The 24,571-nt window shown below is 49.6% G+C and overlaps 1 protein-coding gene, 1 long non-coding RNA gene and 1 other non-coding gene across 6 annotated transcripts; all 3 read left to right on the forward strand.

Annotated features, from left to right (window-relative positions):
- The first annotated feature begins 1,306 nt into the window (after positions 1–1,306).
- On the forward strand, positions 1,307–4,265 carry LOC114629989. Its single transcript, XR_003712747.1, has 4 exons — positions 1,307–1,452; positions 1,753–1,824; positions 3,326–3,413; positions 3,969–4,265. It is a non-coding gene; the product is annotated as an uncharacterized LOC114629989 (long non-coding RNA).
- On the forward strand, positions 1,967–2,099 carry LOC114631104. Its single transcript, XR_003712908.1, has one exon. It is a non-coding gene; the product is annotated as a small nucleolar RNA SNORA9 (small nucleolar RNA).
- A 3,776-nt stretch (positions 4,266–8,041) lies between the features above and the next one.
- On the forward strand, positions 8,042–23,342 carry Myo1g (myosin IG). Of its 4 annotated transcripts, XM_028777023.1 has the most exons (22): positions 8,042–8,258; positions 9,811–10,019; positions 10,171–10,264; positions 10,954–11,119; positions 11,357–11,410; positions 11,803–11,913; positions 12,189–12,305; positions 12,760–12,984; positions 13,076–13,221; positions 14,006–14,120; positions 14,260–14,430; positions 14,645–14,715; positions 17,290–17,364; positions 17,535–17,667; positions 18,183–18,349; positions 18,755–18,962; positions 19,499–19,722; positions 20,223–20,367; positions 21,459–21,563; positions 21,749–21,862; positions 22,828–22,982; positions 23,057–23,342. In XM_028777023.1, exons 1-22 carry the CDS (start codon positions 8,164–8,166, stop codon positions 23,211–23,213), a joined length of 3,057 nt encoding a protein of 1,018 aa, XP_028632856.1. In that variant the 5' UTR covers positions 8,042–8,163; the 3' UTR covers positions 23,214–23,342. The 4 variants fall into 4 exon arrangements, with proteins under 4 accessions (XP_028632856.1, XP_028632872.1, XP_028632880.1 ...); XM_028777039.1 differs by lacking the exons at positions 8,042–8,258; positions 10,171–10,264 and having other exon boundaries at positions 9,923–10,019; positions 11,362–11,410; XM_028777047.1 differs by lacking the exons at positions 8,042–8,258; positions 9,811–10,019 and having other exon boundaries at positions 11,803–11,902.
- The last annotated feature ends 1,229 nt before the right edge of the window (positions 23,343–24,571 follow it).

Raw genomic sequence — 24,571 nt, forward strand, 5'->3', positions numbered from 1 at the left:
ATGCCCTTGTCATTAAAACATTGACGTTGGAGCCTCCAGTCCCTGACTACACTTAGAAGAGATGACCCCCAGCTGGGCCTGGAGAGCCAGGCTTGCACTCCTAGCTGCTGGAATGTGTAGATCCCTGGAACTGAAGTTAAAGGTAGTTTTGTCAGTCACCATGTAGGTGTTGGGAATTGAGTCTGTAAGAGTGGCAAGAGCTTTTAACTACTGAGCCATCTCTACAGCACCAATTATAAACTCTTTGTAATTTCTGTTACGTGTGTGTGTGTGTGTGTGTGTGTCTAATACATAGACATGTATATCCCAGACCCCACACGTGTGGTGGACAAACAATTTGATGAAGTCTGTCTTCCTTCCACCTTATGGTTTCTGGGGTTCAAACTTAGGCTTAGTGGCAAGAACCTTTAGCTGCAGATCTACCTTCCTGGGCCAAAAATAGTTTTAACTGCTTTTCAGGTGCAAGCCTGTGTTTTGTGTCACCAGAAACTTAATGAGAACTAAGCCACCTACCTCAAAAAAAAAAAAAAAAAAAAAAACTCAAGTAAGGGCTGAGGATCCCTGTGTTTGTTTGGGAGGGGGTTCTCAGGAGACTTCCGACCAGAGTGTTGGTAAGCTTTGGCAACTATTACAAAGATTTGTGGTTCTTGTGGTGCTTGTTTTAACTATTACAAAGATTCTTGGTTCCTTTGGTGCTTGTTTCTGCAGCAAATTCATGAAGCAGTCCATGTTGGGGAGAGCGGGGTGGGGGGAAAGGCAAACATATATTTAGAAAAGAAAGGAAAAGAAGGGCAGTGGTGTTGCATGCCTTTAATCTCAGCACTGGGGGAGGGAAAGGGGGCAGAAGTAGGTGGATCTGAGTTAGTGGTCAGCTTGTTCTATAGAGTTCCAGGACAGCCAGGGCTACACAGAGAAACCTTGTCTCGAAAAACAAAACAAAGCAAACAAAAATGCACATCACTTTCTCATGTGTTGGTCCACCTCAGAGGCCTGCGTCCACGTGTTTCCCAGCCGGGCGCCCGCCCCGGTGGGACAGCCAGAGCTGCCCCGGCTACGTCCGGTTCCAGCCCCTAGCTGTGGCACCCGGATTTCTAAGAGGATGTGATGTAGAAGGCGGCCGCCGAGGCTGAGGTTCGCATGTGGTCAACCGCCACCACCAGGGCGGGCCCAGCGAGTACAGCCCGCGCCGCCTGCGCAGCCCGCGCTCGAGGCCACGCCCCGGGACCGTGACGTCACCGTCCTTGAGCCCGCGCACGCAGCTTCGGGCGGGGCTGCGTGATGACGTTGCGCGCGCCCGGCGCGCTGCTGTGGCCATAACTTTAAGCACACGTGTGCGTGCTCAGTTGGCAGCCATGGCTGGCGGGTACATTCTCGCCGGTGCTGCGGCCCTCACCTTTTCTGCATCTTCCGTCATCGGGACACAGGCGCCGTGCAGGGGTATTTCGAGTCCAGGTAGGGATGGCGGAGCTCGGTGGCAGGACGCGGGAGATCAGCCTGCGGTGGAGCAGGGACGTTTTCCCCGGGGGAGACACGTGCCACCGGCTGATTTAGGCCTCTTTCTGAGGATTCCTTATAAATCCCAGCGAATCTTGCCGAAGCAAGCAGGATCTTCTTTCAAGATTTTCGGTTTTTTTGTTCTTTGCTTTTATTTTACTTTTTTTTTTTTTTTTTATACAAGAGAACGTTCGGAGGGGCTAGAACTGGGTGATAGGCACAGGTTGGGGCTGAATGTGTCTTGTCTCCCCTCCCTAGGTGGACATCGAGGCCAGGTGAGTGGCCCCACAGCGTGGAAGGGATGATCGAGCTCTTCTGAAAGATATCCTGGTAAGTCAGTTGTGGAAGCAAGGTGGCCTCTGAAGCCAAACTCCGTATCCTGAATTCATTTTCAGGACTAATTCTCTCCCCTAGGGTTCTCAAGGGAATGGGAGACTGCAGTGTGGGTTGTGCAGGATTTGAGTGATGTCCTTAGCAAGCCTCCAGCGTGCTTGGGTCTGCAGTGACCCTGTGCATTCCTACAGTGCTTGCCAGAACATTTTTGAAGTGGTTTGAGGCCTTGCCCTGCTCTCTCCAGGGCAAGGTTATAGAAATTTCAGACAATATGGCAGACACCTGCCACGTGGGTAAATTTTACTGTGGGCTAGTTTTTTTGCACATGGTGCATAGGCAAATAAGTCATTTCTTTTTGCTTTTTTTTTTTTTTTTTTTGGTCTTGTTTTGAGGCAAGGTTTCTCCGTAGTTCTTGCTGTCCTGGAACTCAAAAGTGACCTGTTCACCTCTGCCTCCCGAGTGCTGGTATTAAAAGTGTGTACAGCCGTGCTGTTAGAATGCAGCTGAATATTCTTTTTCTGTGCTCGAGAGGTATTAAATCCTTAAAACAATTACAAAATACAGCATGAGTATCACAGTTGACATGATGGTCAAGTAAAACCCAAGGTGTGGTGGCACATGGTTCTGGCTCCATGTGGACCCTGGGCCTGGTTCTTAGAAAGCAAGAAAATCAGGGGCAGAGAGTCTGCAGATGGTAGAAGCCTGGCTGGTGTGCTAATACCTAAAGAAGGCTTTGGTGTTGGGAGGTTGTGTTTTGTTTTGAAGAGGGTTAGGTGAGGTGACCTTGAACTCCCATTCCTCAAATATGCTTGGCCTGGGGGAGTTGCTTCCTCCCAGGGGTCCCTGTGGTCCTTTGAACTCAGATCTGCCTGCCACTGGCTCCCAAGTGCTGGGATTAAGTGTGTATTCCACCACACCAGGCCCTTATTTCAAATCTATATATATGAGCACACTGTTGCTATCTTCAGACACACCAGAAGAGGGCATCAGCTCCCATTACAGATGGTCGTCGGCCACCACGTGGTTGCTGAGAAGTGAATTCAGGGCCTGGAAGAGCACAGTCAGGGCTCTTAACTGCTGAGCCATCTCTCGAGCCCCTTAACTCAAACCTTTAATTCTGTTTCTTGTGAGCGCATGTCCATGTATATGGGCCCGTGGATGGCATAGAACATCGAGGTCAGAGAACAACTTGCAGGAATTGGTTTTCTCCTTTTCCACTGTGTAGGGCCTGGAGATTAAACTGAGAGAGTTGTAAGGCATGGCAGCGGGTGCTTTTACCTGCTGAGGCTCATTGACACATTACTGTGTGAAGTGTCCAGGTTGAAAATTGATAGCAGGTATCTCCAGACCTACAGCCTGTGATCTTTCTGGGGTGCCAGTCATACAGTGAGTCGTGTTGAAGGGAAATGTCCTGCTCTTGGTATGGAAGCTCTGGGGTAAATGGTCTATGGCCAGTTGCCAGCTTCATATGTATTGGGCTCACTGCCTCTTCCTTCAGCCTAGGAAACCTAAGATGCTGGAGCTTGAAAAGACTTGACGGCACTTCAGAGGTTGTCAGGCTGTCTCGGGAAACTTCTCCCAAACAGGTAAGTATGCAAGAAGACACTCAGGTCACATCTGGAATTTTGTCTCCTGTAAGTTAGGCTGGCCTCAAAGTTGCTATGTAGCCAAGGATGGCTTTGAACTCCTGATATCATGCTTCCACCTCCCTAGAGTTTGAATTACAGGCCTGTGCCAGAAAGCTTGGGCTCCACTTCCGCTGTTAGACTACAGTTGTTGTCCATGACTCAATGATCTGTGTAAAAAGAGTATTTAAAAACAAACAGCAAGAAACCTATGACCTCCATGTTATAAGTCATGTGATTAAATCAGGGAGGTTAGCCATGATGAAACTTAAGAAACTATTTCGAAATACACCTTCTGGGTTCTGATTCTTATAGATGACATTTGTCTCTGGTTTCAGCGTAGTATGCATGTCCTCATATGTCTAGCTGCCATGGGAGTGGGCCTATTGGCCCAGTAGGGATGCAGTCAGGGCTCTGTTACTGCCCCTCATGGCAGTGGGCATTTACAGCAGCCCTTAGTCTCCTGAAGATGCGCGTTTTCACCGCATAACTTAACAGCCTTTTTAATCTTTGCAGATGCAGAAATGGAGACGAAGAAATGAGATTCCAGCTGTGTCGTGGCCTCCCTTCTAGAAAGGAATCTGCAGTTTCTGGTTCTTGGCCTAAGCTTGATTCTGTTTGTCCTTCAGGTTTTGAATAAGGAACCTGGCTGTGTGATTGTCTGGCATCTGAATAGAATAAACCATGGGTATTGTAGCCAGCTAGAGGAAAACACACCTGCTAATTAGAATACTTCTGGAGGCAAGATCAAGCCAGCCTGGGCTACAAAAGACCTGGTCTCAAAATAATAATAAATGTGGTTTTTACCTTTGATTCCTCTTAGCCTGTTTTCTTTGCACGTTAGATGTGCCAAATACAAACGGACTGGTGGCAGCCCATGTGAACCAAGGTGCCTTTCCATTCTCAGTCAAGGACATGCAGATGATTACATGTGCCACCTCCTGCCTGGATATGTACCTTTAATGACCATTTGGAGCTTGCACTTGGCTGAATGGATGAGGAGTGCTTAGTTGGTTAGAATTACTAATGGTACTGTAGCTGAGGGGTGAGGCGCAGAGGGGCTGTACCCTGAGGTCCTCAGGATCTGCTCTTGGCTGATATAAGAGGGCTTAGCAGTCAAGGGTATGTGCTTCCAGTACCTGTATCAGGCGGTTGTAACTGCAGTTCTTTTGTTTGTTTGGGTTTTTGTTTTGTTTTTTATTTGAGACAGGGTTTCTCTGTGTAGCCCTGGCTGTCCTGGAACTCACTCTGTAGACCAGGATGGCCTCGAACTCAGAAATCCGCCTGCCTCTGCCTCCCAAGTGCTGGGATTAAAGGCGTGCGCCACCACTGCCCAGCATAACTGCAGTTCTAATCTCATACCATAATGCAGGTACTGGAGAGGCAGGCAGATCTCCCATGAGTTTGAGGCCAGCAAAATGAGTTCCAGGGCAGGCAAGGCTGCTGCCTGGGTTCAATTCCTAGCACCTATGTGATGGTTCAGCCATTTGAAACTTATTCTAGGTGATCTGACACCCTTTTCCAGCCTCCTTGGGCACCAGTGCACAAGACAAGACACAAAGATTTTGAGTTTTTGAAAACCTGTATCTTTTCATATAGCAGTAATTGTTGGGATCAAGAATAGGAAGCCATGCTGGGCAGTGGTGGCGCATGCCTTTAATCCCAGCACTTGGGAGGCAGAGGCAGGTGAATTTCTGAGTTTGAGGACAGCCAGGGCTACACAGAGAAACCCTGTCTCGAAAAAACAAAAAAAAAAAAAAAATAGGAAGCCAAGTGAGGGATATTCCCGAGTGTCAGCTATTCAACCTAAAAGTATAGTCTGTCCATGGCCATACCCACAGGCTAGCTTACACAGGTATTGTTAGGAAATGTAGTGGGCGCTGGGCAGTGGTGGCGCACACCTTTAATTCCAGCACTTGGGAGGCAGAGGCAGGCGGATTTCTGAGTTCGAGGCCAGACTGGTCTACAGAGTGAGTTCCAGGACAGCCAGGGCTATACAGAGAAACCCTGTCTCAGAAAAAAAAAAAGGAAATGTAGTAGAAATGTATTAGGCAAGGCCTGTCGAAATTGGCCATTGAAGGTACAGTGAGTAAATTTTAGTTTTCTGTGGACATAGTGAATGGAACAGTACCTAGAGATGCCAGACCCCCCACATTCCTGGTAGGGACAATAGAAAGTACTCAAACAGGAGAGCCTATCAACTCCCACACCACAAATGCTCGGGTGCACACGCACATACAAACTGTAAAAATAGATTAAAAAGCTGTGGTTCATGCATGGGCTAGGTAGATAGCAGTTAAGAACGCTGCTCTTCCAGAGATCCTGAGTTTACTTCCCAGCAACCACGTGGTGGCTCAAAACCATTCGTATTGAGATCTGATTTCCTCTCCTGATGTGTATGAAGACAACACTCATTAAATTATACACACACACACACACACTATATATATATATATAATCTGTGGTTCAACTTTATGGGGGAAACTAAGGTATCGCAGCAAGACTGCTGTAAAGATCAGATGTGGGTGCCAACAAAAGATGCTTCAGAGACACAACACACACACAAACACACATAGATGGTCAATTTGCCACTAGACAGAAAACTGCCAGGGTTTCCTCAGTCCCTAGCAGACTGAGTGGGTGATGGCTCCACCTTATTGCCCTAGCTGCAAGTTTGCTGTTCCCTGCAAATTTGATATAAGGACCATGCCATGAGGGAGCTTCAAGTGAACACCAGACCAACTCTTCTCAAAACAACTGGAACCTCTGGGTTTGATGCCAAAGGGACCTATAGTTTGGTTCAATCCAGGGAGAAATTAATGTGTCATCTCTTTAGCTTCAATAGTGTGAAAGAGTAACTCCTGTGTGGATCATGCTGACAGGGCATAGAAATAACCAGAGTCTAATGCTATACCCAGAGTCAACCTCTGACCTAAGAATGATCTTGGAATTTTTAAGTGGTTAGAAGAAAAACCCCACATACACTATATCATGACAGGTGTAATTTTTTTGATGATTGCAGAGTTCCGTGTTTCAGATGTTAACTGGAACTCAACCCACGTCCTTTCTTGATTGAATCACCACAAGTCCCAGAGCTTTTTAAGGCCTGGGGTTTTGTGAAGTGAAACCCAAGGGTGGGAGTCCCCGGGTTGGGGAAACCCTACCAAAGCACCACCACAGGAGGCTGTAGATGGAATGATCTCATGCCAGGCTTAAAAGGAAGCAGGCTGGCTGGGGCTTAAGGGCTGTACTGCCCCCAGGGAGGAGCCAGACAGAGCCCTACAACTGGATCTGGGACAGTTTTAGCCATTGGCTCGTCTCATCACTAATGATATCTGCTTTTATCACATGGTGGATTAGAACTTACAACTTCATTAGGTATGTTGCATTATCAAATAATTTTAAAAATCAAATGGAATGGTTGGAATACAATAGTCAGCAGATGGTGATAGAGAACACCTTTAATCCCAGCACGTGGGAGGCAGAGGCATGTCTACAGAGGTAGTTCCAGGACAGTCAGGGACAGAGAAACCCTGTCTTTAAAAAAAAAAAAAAAGCAATACAATTGTCAGATATCTGAATACAAGGTCTCTCAAAGTTGGCCTGCAAATAACTCATATTTGAGAACATTTGGGCCTACCATCTAGCCTCCTCCCAGCGTAAGAGAAGGGAGCAGAGAGAGCTGCCTACCAGCAGGCAGACCATGTGATCAGGAGGGAGGACTGGACAGAGAAATCTGAGTGTCACCTAGCCGTTTTAAAATATACCAGCCATCTACATGCTCAATGGTGGGCTGAGACCTGTGAGAGCTAAGATGAAGGCCCAGAGCTCCAAGAAATAGTGGTCTTATCTCAGAGGCAGGATGAAAGAGCATGCAAGAGGATCCTACCAAAGGCTAGCCCACTAGAGGGCTGCGTAGTGTACTCCTCCCCTCCCTTGTCACTGGTGAGGAATGAGAGGGTGCTGAGTCCCCACCACTCTCTCATCTGCTGGGTCAGGCAGGAAGTCTATGGTTTAAACTCTATTGTGGCCACCCCTGGCTAATGTTGAGCTCTGGGGCAGCGGACGTATGGCTGAGTAACCACGAGGGGCCTAGAAATATTTGTTGGGCTGGAGAGCTGGCTCAGAAGTTAAGAGCACTGACTGCTCCTCCAAAGGTCTGCAGTTTACAGCCATCCAGCCCTCTGTAGACACCAGGCATCCACATGGTGTACTTATACATGTAGACAAAACACTCATACACAAAATAGATGTTTAAATTTTTTAAAAGAATCATCCCTTTTGCTGAGCCTGGTACAATCCTAGCTACTTTGGGGAGGCCAGCTTGGACTACGGGGATAGAAGAAAGAAAGAAGGGGGGGGGGAAGGAAGGGGAAATCCTAGCTTGCCCTTCATCTTTAGAATGTTTGGGATTACAAGCATGTACCACCATGCCTAGCTTGGAAAGAGCTTTGAGGAGACCAATAAAGATCCCATCAGAACAGACCCTTAAGCATAGACTTTGTGGGCCAGGGAGCAGGAAACAGTGCCTGAAGCACCCAGGCAAGAGAGTAACAAGTGGGCAGGGCCAAACTCCCCGGGCAGAACCCACTTCCTACTTTACTGAAGTACTGCAGGAGTTAAGCAGGGCTGGGCCTCCCCTTTCTGTCTTCCCCTTCACCTCTGTAAAGAAAGCTCTGACGACCTGTCCTGAAGGCTTCCAGTGGGCAGGATGGAGGACGAAGAAGGTCCTGAGTATGGGAAACCAGACTTTGTGCTTTTGGACCAACTGACAATGGAGGAGTTCATGAAGAATCTACAGCTCAGGTAGATGTGAGGTGTGGGTTGGGGGGGTGCTGGGTCTCTTTCCTTCCTTTCTCCCCTTCTCATCCACGCAGACCAGAGAGAATCACGGTACCCTGGTCCCCTTGTCAGGAATGAGGACAGGGCTACACATACCTAGACAATACAGGCTGAAATGATAGCGTCTCCAGGAGATAATGGCCATTCAGAAAGTAACCAGCTGTCAGAAATGGAGCTGCCCACTCGCCCTCACCACACTCTAGTTGACAAGCCCAGAGTCTGACAACCCCTGAGAAAGATGGGCAAAGACATGGGTACCAGGAACTATAGTGCATTTCCTCTCTGTAACCTGCCGATGCTTCTTCCCTGGAGTTCATGTGGGACTTGACTTGAGTTTCCTTAGGAACTCCAAAGTGAAGTGGGCTCCACCCTAGAATCACAATAATTGAAGCAAGTTGACATGATGCTCTGGGCTAGGAGCTGTTCATGGGAGGGGTTACAGGCTAGGACTAGTAGAATTGACACTGCAGCCTACTTTCTCACTGAAAAAGGCAGGGAGAGGTCCAGGAGCTAGATGCCCGGCATGGCAAATGGCCTTGTGTGCGGCTGGACTTCATGCCTAGGGAGGTCTGCTGTGTGCTAGGAATCGTCTTAGAGAACAGTTGAGGACCAGGAATCTCACTAGGCCCAGCGATGGAGGCCCCAGGCTAACATATGGAGAGCACTATCCAGGAAATGAGTTCAATGCTTTGTTAGTCTACCTCATTCTGTGAAAAGTGAGCTCACAAGCATGCCCTCCTTGCTTTGTATGCTGAGCCAAGGAGGACAGTGGCTGCAGGTCACACAACTTGTAGTCCCTGGGAGTAACTTGTCAGAAGGGGCAGAGAAAGAGGAACCCTGAAGAGGCCTGCCTGGGGTTGGGCGGGCCCCACACACCAAGGACAGTTGGGGCCCCAAGGAGCAGGCAGGCTAGTACTTTTCCCAGAGCACAAAATCCAAGAGAGGTACAGCCCTGAGCTTCTGCTCTTCACTTGGTTTGTAAACGGAAGGGTGGAAGAGTCTGAGATGTGCTGGAGAAGGGTGGTGGCCATGGCTGGGGGTGCAAAGACTAGCAAATCACCACCCTATGATTTGGGTGGGGCAGGGCGAGTCCCCTTCCGGATCTGGTCCCGCCTAGACTCTGAGACAGGAAACAACCAAGGCCCCCCTTTCTGGAAGAGTCCTCTGTTCTCAGTCTCAGCCTAACTGCCCTGCAGGGGTCACCTGGGACCAGCCCTGATTCTTGTGAAAGACTCAGGGTTCTTTCACAAGTCAGTTACCTTTGTGGAACAGATACTCCTGGTTCCTGAGACCTGAGCATCCTGGCAGAGAGCAGTGTGGACTACATCCTTTGCACTGTGCTGAGGACTGCTCTGGGTGACTCAGCTTACTCAGGATGGCACCAAAGGGTCTTAAGTCAATGAGATGCCTTTTCTCTTCTCTATGATCTTTCTGGGAGGGTGTGCTGACTGCTTGAGGCCTCCCATGTGGTCCTCTCATGGATGTGAATATAGAGGTCTTATTCTGCTACACCCAGGTTTGAGAAGGGCCGCATCTATACCTACATTGGTGAGGTGCTGGTATCCGTGAACCCCTACCAGGAACTGCCATTGTATGGGCCAGAAGCCATTGCCAAGTACCAGGGCCGTGAGCTCTATGAGAGGCCACCTCATCTTTACGCTGTGGCCAATGCTGCTTACAAGGCAATGAAGCGCAGATCCAGGGACACCTGCATTGTCATCTCAGGTACTTGTTCTGGTGAACCAGGTGCCAGAGTCATGCCTCATTCATAAATGAGGGCGATGGTGCTTCCATATATATGGGTTGGACTGGGACAGGGACCTGGGCTAGAAGTACCCAACCCAGTTGGTTCTGTCATTTCCTATCTTCTCGGCAGGGGAGAGTGGGGCAGGGAAGACAGAAGCCAGCAAGCACATCATGCAGTACATTGCTGCTGTCACCAACCCAAGCCAGAGGGCTGAGGTAGAGAGGTGAGCATTTGGGGGTCCCAGCTGGGTTGAAGTTTCTTTGCTAGGGGAAGGGCCTTGGACTAGAAAGGGAAAAAAAGGAAGGAAGAAAGAAAAAGAAAAAAGAAAGGTAAAGGCTTTCCCTGAGTTCTAAGGCCACACCAAGGACCTTTCAGACGTAGGTGAGATCCAGCCAAGGTATGTACACTGTCAATTGGGAAGAGGGTAGTATCAACAGATAGTTATCAAAAGTGTCTCAAAGCAAGACAGGGAACATCTTGGAGGAGACCACAGAAGCCTGGAGAAACTGGCAGCCTAGTAAGAGGGTCAGACAGGCAAATTCCAGCTGCCTGATCCAGGAAATGGTCTAGTCTATCCAGCCCTCTACTCCCCCTGCAAAAGTCTTAGCCTGTCTCTTCCTGTAGTGATGTGGTAGGGGCTGGCAGGACACTTGCAGGAACGTCAGTCCACCAGCGCATAACCACTACTATCTGTAGTGAAAGATGTACTGCAAAACAGATAGGTCATGAGGAATGGGCACATAGCATTTGCTGAGCACCTGTCCCGGGCTCAGAGCTACACACACAATGTGTGTGACACCTGCAAGCTGGATACTCCCAGGCTTCAGTGCTGGGGATCCTGGCCCATCCTGAGATGTGATGATTGTTTTGATGGGGATGTTTGCATTGAGCCCCCAGCTCTTCTGTCCACAGGGTGAAGGACGTGCTCCTCAAGTCCACCTGCGTGCTGGAAGCCTTCGGCAATGCCCGCACCAATCGCAACCACAACTCCAGCCGCTTTGGCAAGTACATGGACATCAACTTCGACTTCAAGGGAGACCCTGTTGGAGGACACATCCACAGCTACCTGCTGGAGAAGGTGGGAAGCTTGGCTGTGGAGACCCTTCCCCTCCATGAAAGGCCCCGGGATTGGGAACATACTGACTTGATGTTGCATGATAGGAAAACAGAATTCTTAGTGGCTCTTCCCTGGGCTTCAGTGTCCCTATGTCCCAGCATTCTTTCTCCCAGGCTGCTTTCCACCTGGTAACACATGATGGGGTCCCTGGTACAGACACCCTCCCAGACTGGAATCCAACTACCCCTCTTGCCTCAGTCTAGGGTTCTCAAGCAGCATGTGGGTGAGAGGAACTTCCATGCCTTCTACCAGGTAAGCCTCTGTGAGTGGAGAGGGGATGAGAGTTAGCAAACAGAAGAATTGGGGAGGGGCAGGAGGCTAGACCTGACCTCCATTCCTTCCCCACTACTCCCAATTTTTCCTCTCTATCCCACACTATCCTGCCCCCAATCACTGGCTTTATTCCCCTAACCTCTATCCCAAACATAATACCTTACCATACACACTGAAGGGTGGGAGATCCTTGAGAACAGAGATGTCCCCAACATCGGACACCCAGAGAATATGAGAATGCCCTGGGACACAGGCATTTTTTTTTCTATCGGTTCTGAGTCTGAGTCATCCTGTTTCTGTTGGGGGATGGGATTGGTGGAGGTGGGTCCTTGAAACCCAATGTCTAACTAAAGAACTTCTGTGCCCTTCAGTTGCTTCGAGGCAGTGAGGACCAAGAGCTGCAAGGACTACATCTGGAGAGAAATCCTGCTGTGTATAATTTCACACGCCAGGGAGCTGGGCTCAACATGGGTGTGCACAATGTGAGGGCAAAGGGTACAGGTCTCAGTCGGACTCAGGGAGTGGACAGTGATTGGCTTAGGCCAGAGGATACGAACAGCTCAAGTGGGAGGTTTTGAGAAAATAGTTCAGGGAGGGGTCAGGATACAGGATGAACAAGTGCCAGGGATGGAAGAATAGGGGTTCATGGAGGAGAAGGGATGGGGTGACGAGGTGCCGGAGATGGAGATCTGAGGTCTGTTAAAGGCAGGTTTCCTGGGCCCATGTTAGTCTGGGTGGTAAACACCTTCTCCCCTAGGCCTTGGACAGTGATGAGAAGAGCCACCAAGGAGTGCTGGAGGCCATGAGAATCATTGGCTTCAGTTCCGAGGAGGTGGAGTCCATCCATCGCATCCTAGCCGCCATATTGCACCTGGTGAGCTTGGCCTGGAAGACCTGGGAGGGCTAACTCCCTGCCTGGAAACCTCCAGAGGGGAAGGATTGGACTCACTGGGGATATCCCAGTTGAGCTGCCTTCCTTCTCTGCTGAGTCTGAGTTGGCGATGCCCAGGAGTGGTCTGGAACAGGCTGTGCTCCTTAACAGCTGAGCCTTGAAGATCAAGCCTCTGGTACGATAACTGATCTGCAGCCCGATAGCTATTCCTCAGCAACTTTAGGCTTCAGTTCTCTTTGAGAGTCCTCAGCTGAAGGCTTTCGAACTCTGCCATGTCTGTGGTCCACTATGATTAGTAGACAGTACCATCTAAGAGGAAGCTGTGTCTCCCATACCCACACCCTCTGCCTTCCTTCCTTCCTTCTCTCCATCCAAAGGAGAGCTAGACTCCTTGGAGACATGGAACTTAGCCTGTTCATGGTCCCTTCATCACCAGGGAAACATTGAGTTTGTCGAGACAGAGGAAAATGGACCACAGAAAGGAGGCCTGGAAGTGGCTGACGAGGCCCTGGTAGGATATGTGGCCAAGCTGACAGCCACCCCCAGAGACCTTGTCCTTCGAACACTGCTGGCTCGAACAGTGGCTTCAGGAGGCCGAGAAGTCATTGAGAAGAGCCACACTGTGGCTGAGGCCAGCTATGCCCGGGATGCCTGTGCAAAGGTATTCTTAGAGTAGTTGGAAGGAGAAACCATGGAGGTGTGATAGGAACAGTGGGCTGGTAGCACAAAAAAAAAAAAATGCTCTGCTCCAGGCAATGTACCAGCGATTGTTTGAGTGGGTTGTGGACAAGATCAATGGCATCATGGAACCCCGGGACCGGGACCCTCGGCGTGATGGCAAAGACACTGTGATTGGGGTGTTGGACATCTACGGCTTTGAGGTGTTCCCTGTCAACAGGTAGGCAACCCAGCCAACCCCATCTGTACCTTTGACCCTGTAACCACTGTGGCCACCAGAAACTGGTTGGGCCAGGAGGAGGAAATGTTTAGATTTTCCTGCTGGTCCTTGAGTACTCTTAAGTTGGCCTTGTCTGTGCCATCAGCCAGTTAGTAACTTGACGGCAGGCAAAATCTGTCTGTCTGTCTGTCTGTCTGTCTGTCTGTCTCTCTCTCTCTCCCTCCCTCTGGTTTTTGTTTGCTTTGTTTTTCTTTTTTTCTTTTCTTTTTTTTTTTTTTTTTTTTTTTGGTTTTTCGAGACAGGGTTTCTCTGTGTAGCCCTGGCTGTCCTGGAACTCACTCTGTAAACCAGGCTAGCCTCAAACTCTCGAACTCAGAAATCTGCCTGCCTCTGCCTCCCAAGTGCTGGGATTAAAGGCGAGCGCCACCACCGCCCAGCTGTTTTGCTTTTCAAGAGAGAGTTTCTCTATGTAACAGAGTCCTGGCTGTCCTGGACTTGCTTTGTAGACCAGGCTGACCTTAAACTCAAAGAGATTAAACTCACGGAGATCTGTCTGCCTTTGCCTCCCGAGTGCTGGAATTAAAGATGTGCGCCACCACACCCAGCCCTTCACTTCTCTTGATGGCGGCGGCTCCCAAGTCCATTCTGGGGCATGGGGTGGTAGGGTGGAGAGTCCATAACCTACAGTGCAGAGACATTAGAGGAGAGGCAGCTGTCCATCATTACCTCCTTCCCAAGGAGTGAAGACCCCTCTAAGGCCCCACCCTCCCCACCCCCACCCCAGCTTTGAGCAGTTCTGCATCAACTACTGCAACGAGAAGCTCCAGCAGCTCTTTATCCAGCTCATCCTGAAGCAAGAGCAGGAGGAGTATGAGCGAGAGGGCATCGCCTGGCAGAGCGTGAGCACAGCAGCTGGGCTTGGGGGAGGGGAATGGTGGCCATCAGGGAGGAGGGGCTAAGCCAGCTCTGTGCAGGGGACATGACTGGCTGGTGTCAGGAGTTTTCCTAGAGCCTCCCTTCTGGCTGTGTCCACTTCAGATCGAGTACTTCAACAACGCCACCATTGTGGAACTTGTAGAGCAGCCCCGCCGAGGCATCCTGGCTGTGCTAGACGAAGCCTGCAGCACGGCAGGCCCCATCACAGACCGAATCTTCCTGCAGACCCTGGACACACACCACCGCCACCACCCTCACTATTCCAGCCGCCAGGTGTTGTAGCTGTCCCCATGCTGTGGCAGCACAGAGGGTGGGACACACAGAGGAATTCCAATGCCCATACCTCATGGGGTTCTTGGCCAACTTAGCCTGATGGCACTAAAGTCACAGTTACCTCTGTCCAGCAAAGGTGACTGTAAGATTGTCCCTTCGTGTAAACTACAACGTTGTCCTCATTGTTTGTGTCTTACCTTGGCCTGTCCTATAGCTTTGCCCTACGGACAAGACCATGGAGTTTGGCCGAGACTTCCAAATCAAACACTATGCAGGGGATGTCACGTAAGTCCCACCCTAAGTCCCACCCTAAGTCCCAAGAAGCATAGATACGGGAAAGGTACAAAATTTTATGTCTCACCCCAGCTGTATGCATCCAGAAGCTCTTTTAAAATACCCAGGCCAAACTGGGCATGATGGCACACAACTTTAATCCCAGCACTTAGAAGGCAGAAGGAGGCAGATGTCTGTAAGTTCAAGGCCATCCTGCTTTACATAATGACTTCTAGGACAGCCAGGGCTACATAACAGGAGACTGTTAACAAGAATAACAGAAAAACTAACAACAAAATACCCACTACTGAGCCCTACTCTATCCCTGTTATTTGAGGGACTTTCAGGTTGGAAGGTGAACCTCAGAAAACCAGAATCCTGCATTTCCTTTTTTTTTCTTTTTCTTCTGTCTTCCCTTGCCTTCTCTTCCCTTCCCCTTCCTTCCTTCCTTCCTCCCTCCCTTTCTTCCTCCTTCTTTCTTCTTTCTTTTTTTTGGTTCTGAAGATCAAATCTGGGGCCTTGTGTGCATGACAGATGAGCGCTGTGCTAGTGAGCTGCATCCCCAGCCTTACGTGTTCTATTTAGGTTGTTACTAGAGAGCCCAGTCTAACCAAGAACCTGTGGTTCTCCCGCCTCAGCCTTCCAGTTGCTGGGATTGTGTATGTGTACCACCATGTCCTAGGTAAGAGCCTGCATTTATAATTAGTCCCCAGGTGAGGACTCATGGCAGTCCCCAGACACCTGCCCTAGTTTGCTATCTATTGCTGTGATAAAGACAATGACCAAAAGCAACTTCGAGAGGAAAAGGTTTATTTCAGGCCCATACTCTGTTTGCAGTTCATCACTGAGGGTTATAGAGGCAGGATTGGAAGCACAGGCTACGGAGAAGTGGTGCCGGATGCTGGCTTTCCTTGACTCCCTCAGCTGCTTTCTTACATAACCCAGGACCACCTTCCCAGGGATGGTTCTGCTCACAGTAGTCTGTGCTCACTTGCGCCAATCAAGATGTCCCAGGGGCCGGGCTATGGTGGCACACGCCTTTAATCCCAGCACTTGGGAGGCAGAGGCAGGCGGATTTCTGAGTTCGAGGCCAGCCTGATCTACAGAGTGAGTTTCAGGACAGCCAGAACTACACAGAGAAACCCTGTCTCAAAAACAAAACAAAACAAAACAAAAAAAAAAAAAAAAGAGAGAGAGAGAAGAAGAAGAAGAAGCTGTCCCAGGGCTGGAGAGATGGATTGGTGTTTAGGAGCATTGTCTGCTCTTCTAGAGAACTTGGGTTTGATTCCCAGAACCTACATGACAGCTTATAACTGTCTGTAACTCTAGCCCTAGGGGATTTGATGCCTTCTTCTGGTCTCTACGGGTACTATAGACACAAGTGATGCACAGACACACCCCTACACATAAAATGAAGATAAACAAATGAATCTTTAAAAAAAATTATAAAAAAAAGAAAATGTCCCACAGATTTGCCTACCATCTGATGGAGGCATTTTCTTTTTTTTTTTTTTTTTTTTTTTTTTTGGTTTTTTTGGAGACAGGGTTTCTCTGTGTAGCCCTGGCTGTCCTGGAACTCACTCTGTAGACCAGGCTGGCCTCGAACTCAGAAATCCGCCTGCCTCTGCCTCCCAAGTGCTGGGATTAAAGGCGTGCGCCACCACCACCCGGCATGGAGGCATTTTCTTAATTGAGGTTTCCAATTCTCAGAGGACTCTGGCTTGTGTCAAGTTGACAAAAACTACCCAGCACACTGCCTCTGAGCATCAAAGCCTAGATTTTCTTTCTGGAGTTGTCATGATGACTGATAATTTATCTCTTGTTCCTCTCTAAAGTGGATTTGAAACAACTCAGAGAAATATGCTGTTTGATGTAAGCTTCCCAAAGAGAGGAAATAGACAATCATATACCTGTTCACAGTAATCCACACCTTTGATCTTCACTGGTGCTACAAGCACAGCCAATATTTATCAATAAACTTTCTTTTTTTTTTTTTTTTTTGAGACAGGGTTTTTCTGTGTAGCCCTGGCTGTCCTGGAACTCACTCTGTAGATCAGGCTAGCCTTGAACTCTCGAACTCAGAGATCCGCCTGCCTCTGCCTCCCAAGCGCTGGGATTAAAGGCGTGCGCCACCACTGCCCGGCCCATCAATAAACTTTCTAGTAGTCCAAGAACCAGATAATTATTCTGGGGCTCTTATGTCATAAAGTTGAAGTTCATCGTAACTGTAATTGTGGGTATTTGTAGAAATTCAGTAGACTTGGTTAAATATTTAATGTACATGGAAGAGCAGAGAGATTGGGTAGCTTTTCCAAAGCCACCCAGTGCACACACGGAAGAGGTAGGATTTGGTACTGGGATGCTTGCCTTCAGACCTGGGGCCTTAATCTCTAAGTCCTCTTCCAGAGGGAAACTTATCCTGAGGGTAACAGGTGTAGGTGACAAGGTGAATGTGGAGGTGAGGGACCCAGCAAAGGATAGCAGGCTGGAAGAAACTGAGCCAGGAAATTAGAGATAGGTGGCAGAAGGTGGGGCCTTCTTGGTAGCCTGGCCCTTAATCTACTCTTCCACTCTGGTCTTGGTCAGGTACTCTGTGGAAGGCTTCATTGACAAGAATAGAGACTCTCTCTTCCAGGACTTCAAACGGCTGCTGTACAATAGGTGAGTATAGCTTGCTGGGCCAGGATTAGGAATCTTCAGGGACCTTAAGGTCTAATCCCTACTTAACTCACAGATAGCCTGAGGTTCAAGACTAAAACTATGTAGCCATATTGGATCAGGTGGGCATTGCCCTGCCAGGGTATCTGGGTAAATGCTGCATATGTCTTCAGCGTGGATCCCACCTTGCGAGCCATGTGGCCAGACGGGCAGCAGGACATCACAGAAGTGACCAAGCGTCCGCTGACAGCTGGCACACTCTTTAAGAATTCCATGGTTGCCCTGGTGGAGAACTTGGCTTCCAAGGTATTCCCTTTCAAATCCTTCTCTGTGCCCTGGGCACACATCATGGAGGGGCATTCTTGTTCTCTCTGCTTGAAACCTGACTGCCCCACTGGGAACAGAGCAATGGTAGACTTTGAAACCAGCATAGTCTTAGCCCACTGTCTCCTGGGCAAACTTGGAGTCATACAGACAGGAAATTGGCATTAAGTGTTCTTGAGGAGCTTTGGGCCAAAAGTCTGAGGAGCAGTTAGTAGGGAGGGTATGGAAGGGTGTGTTAATCACAGAACATCAAGAAATGGCAACTTCTCTGGGAAGACGGGAAGAAGTGGGGGTGGAGGGGCTCCTATCTCCTTCCTGGGCAGACCTAGCTCTGAACCCTGGCTAGGCTCCAGGTCTCTGAGGCCCTTGTTCTGCTGTGATTTCACGTGTCCCAACTCTGCTATCCCAGGCTCTTGGGGAACAGAGAAGCCCTGGCTTCTTGAGGCAGAACCCACAGAAATGACTGGCTTGGGTCCCTGAGCATTCTATTCCTATAGGAGCCCTTCTACATCCGCTGCATCAAACCCAATGAAGACAAGGTGGCTGGGCGGCTCGATGAAGCCCACTGTCGCCACCAGGTCGAATACCTAGGACTACTGGAGAATGTGAGGGTCCGCAGGGCTGGCTTTGCTTCCCGGCAGCCCTACCCTCGATTCCTGCTCAGGTATAGGCTCCCACACCCGTTACAATGTGAGCCATGGCCTCTGTGTGGAATTTAGGGGGTGGGAACAGAGAGAACTTAAATAATGTCTTGCATCATAATACAAGTTAGGGCTAGTGTGCCTCCGGCTCCAAGGCACCAAAATGTCTGTGAGAAAATCTGAAGTGTGTGTGTGTGTGTGAACACATCCACATGTGCACAGTTATATGTGAGGGAACAAGCAGCAGGCATAGGAAGAAACGTGGTGAGGGCATGCCCACAGGGCCATAGCTGTCCCAGATGCATACTGGCATGATTTCAGCTCTGAGAATTCCTAGTACCCCTACATTCTTCCCAGGGCTAGTGAGGAAGAGGGACTCGTGTGTACTGCCTGATGCCAAGTACCCACCATTGTGTCCTGTGGTACAGGTACAAGATGACCTGTGAGTACACATGGCCCAACCACCTGCTGGGCTCTGACAGGGAGGCGGTGAGCGCCCTTCTGGAGCAGCATGGCCTGCAAGGGGATGTGGCCTTTGGCCACAGCAAGCTGTTCATCCGATCCCCAAGAACGCTAGTCACTCTGGAGCAGAGCCGAGCTCGTCTGATTCCCATCATTGTGTTATTGCTGCAGAAGGTGCGAAGAGAGGGTGCTAAATGGATGTCCGCCATGATGGGGACGGGTGTCCACATCAACGGTGCAGAATGTGTCTCCCCTTTTCCACTCCTGATGGTGTTCCTGATATTTTGAAGTCATATGTGGGTCCCTGACTACTTGTCCTGTAAGATGTTCAGTCTTAGTTCTGATGGTCACATTCTGGGGATGTCCTTCTGTCTCCAGGGGCCATGGGGATGTCTCCATCCCCTCTCTCCTCTCTCCCACACAAGCTTTCTTCCTAGGGCGTCTACAAGTGCCAGCTTACACGGTCTAGTATAGATGAGCTCCTCTTTTCTGAAAGCCTGTAGAGTGCTGAGTAGAGTTTGTCTGTCCTCGAGTGCCACATGCCTACCCAAGAACAAGCCTCCAGACAGAATTAGCTCTAAAGAGCAGAAGGCATGGAAGCCAACCTTCTCGGAGACAAGACTCAGGAAAGACTAAGGGCCATACCTAAAATCAGGAAACTACTGCCCTGCTGGTAAAGACCCCATGTCTGTTCCGTGTATCCCATCCAGGCTTGGCGGGGCACCCTGGCTAGGTGGCGCTGCCGGCGGCTAAGGGCCATCTACACCATCATGCGCTGGTTCAGGAGGCACAAGGTGCGTGCTCACCTGATGGAACTACAGCGACGGTTCCAGGCTGCACGGCAGCCCCCACTCTATGGCCGTGACCTTGTGTGGCCAACACCTCCTGCTGTGCTGCAGCCATTCCAGGACACTTGCCATGTTCTCTTCAGCAGGTACCATCCTCAGCCCACCATACAAATTTCCCAGTCAGCCAGTGCCCTTTGAATACTTGAGCCTGACTGGGAGATGCGTCACTGAACCCCCACCCTTAATCAGCAGGAAGATAGGGCTAAGTGACATTAACTGGCCATCCATGTACCATAACTGTCCTGGCACTGAGCTGGGCAAGTGTCATGGTCTTTACAAGGGAAGCTAGCTAGTCAATGCTGGGAAAAGAGGACTCCATGTTGGTATGGACCTTGAAGTCTGAGTAGAAGTTCTCCAGAAGGAGAACACAAAGCAAGTGTCAGAACAGGATGTGCTTGATGGCTATGGGTTTGGAGGCTGTCTCCTAGCTACAAACACTGGGTACAAAGGACCAAGACCAAACAGGTAGGCAGGGATTGGGACCCAAAGGGCAGTCAATATCAGATTAAGAAATGGCTCTTTAGGGGAAAGGGCTGGAGAAGGGAATCAATAAGACAGGCATCTTCTGATCTCTGTCCTATTCAAGGTGGCGGGCACGGCAGTTAGTGAAGAACATTCCTCCTTCAGACATGACCCAGATCAAGGCCAAGGTGGCAGCTATGGGGGCCTTGCAAGGTTTGCGGCAAGACTGGGGCTGCCAGCGGGCCTGGGCCCGAGACTACCTGTCCTCTGTGAGTACTGCTCAGGTCCAGGGAAATGGGGAGAGGAGCATGGGGGGGTGAGGGCTTAAAATTGACACTGCCATGGGTCTTACCAGCTATTCTGACCATCCTGGAGTTGTGTGGCCTGTTGAACCCTCTTCTTAGCCCTGTCCTTAGGGTTTTGGGATTTTTCAATTATATCATTTTCTGGAATCTGCTGAGCAGTCCCTGTGTTCTCAGGTATAGCTGCCCCTCATATTCTCAATTACAGAGCCACAACAGGCACAAACACACACATATGCACAGACAGACAGACAGACAGACAGACAGACACACACACACACACACACACACACACACACACACACGTACTTCTGCTGGCCTGGCTGCTTTCACTTTCAACTGGCTGCTTTAAGTTTGCTATCTCTCGTAGCTTGCCTTCTGTTGCTGTGATAAATACTATGTCCAAAAAACATCTCTAAGAGAAAAAGTTTCATTTCAGTTTACGGATTACAGATAATCATCCAGGGAAGCAAAAATTGGAACCCAGGGTAGAGTTTGAAGCAGAAACCATGGAGGAATGCTGCTTACTGGCTCACTCTCCCTGGCCTACTCAGCTATCATTTTAGGCATCCCAGGCCCTCCTGCCTAGGGATAACACCGCCCACAGTGGACAGAGTCCTCCTATATCAGTTAGCAGCTAAGAAAGTGCCACATAGACCTGGCCACAGGCCAATCTGATGGAGGCAATTCCTTAATTGAAATTCCCTTTGCCTGGGTATGTCAAGTTGATAAATGATGCTAACTATGACACCATCCTGAGTCTCTGTGTGGTTGGGTGAGACCTTGCCTTCCGAAGGCTTTCTCTAGAACTACACATATAGGCCAGGCCAGCCAGGCTAGTACACAGGAAAAGGAGATGGCTGGACTGTCAAAACAGGAAAGTTCTGTGCCCTTTGCTCTCATAGAAGCCATATGCTCAGCTGCTTATTTATGTACATGGCCTTGATTGAGGTTCCCCATGGTGAAGGATAGTTGTGGTGTTTTGCTGAGAGTTTCCATCAATCAAGCACGATCCCAGATCCCATCCCAAACACCCTGCTTCTATCATCTGTCCTCAGGACACTGACAACCCCACAGCTTCCCATCTGTTTACTGAGCAACTAAAGGCACTTCGGGAGAAAGATGGCTTCGGAACTGTGCTTTTTTCCAGCCATGTGCGCAAGGTTGGTACTTGGCCTGGAGATCATGGGGGACAAAAACTGGGCCTCAGCACAGGTCTGATTGCTTCTGATACTTTCGAAACCACCATCCTTGGTCAGCCAGTGAGGAAAGAACTCGGAGAGGGAGGAATGCTGGGTCTGGAGAAGGGTGGGAGGTACCAGCCTGGGCTCAGGCAGCTTTTCTGCAGGTGAATCGCTTCCGCAAGAGCCGGGACCGGGCTCTTCTCCTTACAGATCGGCATCTCTACAAGCTGGAGCCTGGTCGACAGTACCGGGTGATGCGGGCTGTGCCTCTGGATGCGGTGAGCACTTATATCACCTGTAGTGTGTCATGAGGGCCCTGAGAACCTTTACCTCTCCTCTCCGTGGTTTATAGTCATAGACAACCCAGATTGTCCTTAACCAATGGTTGGCAGCACTCCTCTGAAAACCCTATAGTGGCTTTCTCTCTCAAGTACCTGGACCCTCCCCAACCACCACCACAACATACACGCACCTCCTACCTTCATGTTCCAGCCAAGTCAAATGGTCCTTCTCTCTACCTTTGCTATGACACACCAGAAGAGGGCATCAGGTCCCATTATAGATGGTTGTGAGCCACCAAGTGGTTGCTGGGAATTGAACTCATGACCTCTGGAAGAGCAGTCAGTGCTCTTAACTACTGAGCCATCTCTTTAGCCCCTGCCTTTGCTTTTTTTAGGGGGTCTCTTGCCTGTGTAGCTCTGAGCCCTCACCATAGCTTTCAGCCAACTCCTGTGGGACCCTGCACCTTCCTTTGACTGGCTCTATGGCTACTTGGTCCTTTGCATGGCAGTTTTGTTCCCAGTATTTTTTTTTCTCATAGGTCGAGGAGTAGCCAGGGACAGGGATCAGGCAGTGTCACGTCTGAGTCTCCCACCCTGGTGACTTCATTGCTCCTAGAGTCAAAGGACCACTGGTGTCACCCTCTGTGATGCAGTGGCTACATGCCAGTGTGGCAATAAAAATGTTCCCAATGTAAAATAAGCCAAACAACAGCTCCACAGTCATAGCTGCACACTCCAACAAGAATGTAAACTTTTCTATTATGGCACACATTTCCACTGCATGATGTCATCCCAATCTTCCCCTCCATCAGCAGGGCTCAGAGAGGGAGGCTAAGGATGGCAGGTGGGTGGCTGGACACTGGAGTGGACACTCCACCAAGGGCAGTGCTCCCCAGGTGGTGCTCAGGAAAGTCCTCCTGGAAGGAAGTGGTTGGCTTGATGACCCTATGCTGTCTTCTCAGGTGACAGGGCTGAGTGTGACCAGTGGAAGAGATCAGCTGGTGGTGCTGCATGCCCAAGGCCATGATGATCTTGTAGTGTGTCTACACCGTTCCCAGCCACCACTAGACAATCGAATTGGGGAGCTGGTGGGCATGCTGGCTGCACACTGCCAAGGGTGAGTCTGGGGTCATTTGGGGATGTAGGTATACAAAGCTCTACCATGCTGACCCTCTGCTCTTCCTGTTGCAGGGAGGGACGAACCCTGGAGGTCCGTGTCTCTGACTGTATCCCACTGAGCCAGCGTGGTGCCCGGCGCCTCATTTCTGTGGAACCCAGGCCAGAGCAGCCTGAGCCAGATTTCCAATGCAGCCGCAGCACCTTTACCCTCCTCTGGCCAAGCCACTGAGCAAGCTCGAGCCAGTCTAGCCTGGTCTCCATACAGTTGTAAACACTTGGTCTTGACCATACTAAAGGCCAGGATTTGTCCACTCTTACCTGGAACATCACAAAATAAAGATGCTATATTTGTTCCCAGTGTGGTTGCCACTGCCTTGGACCAGCATCCCCTGATAATACACTGTGAGACCACATAAACTAAAAGAGGAGGCCTGAGGACCCGGTCCTGAAGTGAGTGACAAGACCTCAGATCTCAGGACACCAACCCAGAGAGCGGCTAGATGTACAGTCCGTGGTCTGAGTGAAGCATTCCCCGTCAATATGCTTCTCCAGACACTCGAGGCTACTGAGTCCAGCTTGGCCATGTAAGGGACAGTATGACATGGTCCCCTGACCCTGAAACAGAGGCAGCAAGGTGTGAGCCTCCATGAGTGTTGATGGTTCCTGTGGACATAAAGTTTGTTTGTATAATAGTGTACACGTTCCTCCTTGCAGGAATGTCCTCTTTGCCAAGATTAATGACTTCATGATAATCCGAGACAGCATGAGTCTGGGAAGCAAGGGTGCCTATGTCTCAGCAAAATGGTAGTGCTGGGGTTCAGGAATAGCCACACAAACCATATGAACACTGATCTCACTTAAGCAAGAATAGTCTATTAAATGCACCCCTAACACTGGTCAGACCAGGGACATAGCTCAGAATTATCTGAACTATGACAACAGACATCTTTTTTCTGCCCGATTATAAAGGGGAAAAAAAAACCTACAAAACCCTCAACGAGCTCATATACAGGTGTAGGAAGTTCTGCCTGGTGGTCATCTCTGACTCAAGATATTTTAGACATAACAGTTTATACTGACCTTGGATTTGATGGGTTCTATGTAAAGCTTTATGGAATGTCTTAAGATTAGCAGACCTCATACAGAACATTCAGAACATACAGAACGAAACAGGGAATGTGGTCAGCAAAGGTGTCCTTGATCTGAGCCAAGTCACTTCTCTGTGTTAGTGACTGGCAAGCCTGTTACAGCAACAATATGAAATATTGGCAGGCATGGAACAAAATGACTACAGCTCTTCTGGGTGTGGGAGTGTCAGATCATAACAGGTAGCACGCTGTGATCTTCAGGACAGCACTTAAGGCTATGGGAAAGAATGCTGAAAACATGAGTTTGAAAATATACAATTTCTAAGCTGGGCAGTGGTGGCACACACCTTTAATCCCAGCACTTGGGAAGCAGAGGCAGGCGGATTTCTGAATTTGAGGCCAGCCTGGTCTACAGAGTGAGTTCCAGGACAGCCAGGGCTACACAGAGAAACACTGTCTCGAAAACCTAAAAAAAAAAGAGAGAGAGAGAGAGGGGGGG

This window comes from Grammomys surdaster, unplaced genomic scaffold (assembly GCF_004785775.1).
Source record: "Grammomys surdaster isolate TR1022 unplaced genomic scaffold, NIH_TR_1.0 67, whole genome shotgun sequence".
NCBI lineage: Eukaryota > Metazoa > Chordata > Mammalia > Rodentia > Muridae > Grammomys > Grammomys surdaster.

Excerpts from the sequence above, each read along its gene's own strand:
- Myo1g (XM_028777023.1), top strand. The coding sequence starts at position 8,164 with ATGGAGGACGAAGAAGGTCCTGAGTATGGGAAACCAGACTTTGTGCTT. Across the intron at positions 10,020-10,170 it reads CACCTGCATTGTCATCTCAG|GGGAGAGTGGGGCAGGGAAG; the intron begins GTACTTGTTCTG and ends TCTTCTCGGCAG. Across the intron at positions 12,306-12,759 it reads TAGCCGCCATATTGCACCTG|GGAAACATTGAGTTTGTCGA; the intron begins GTGAGCTTGGCC and ends CTTCATCACCAG.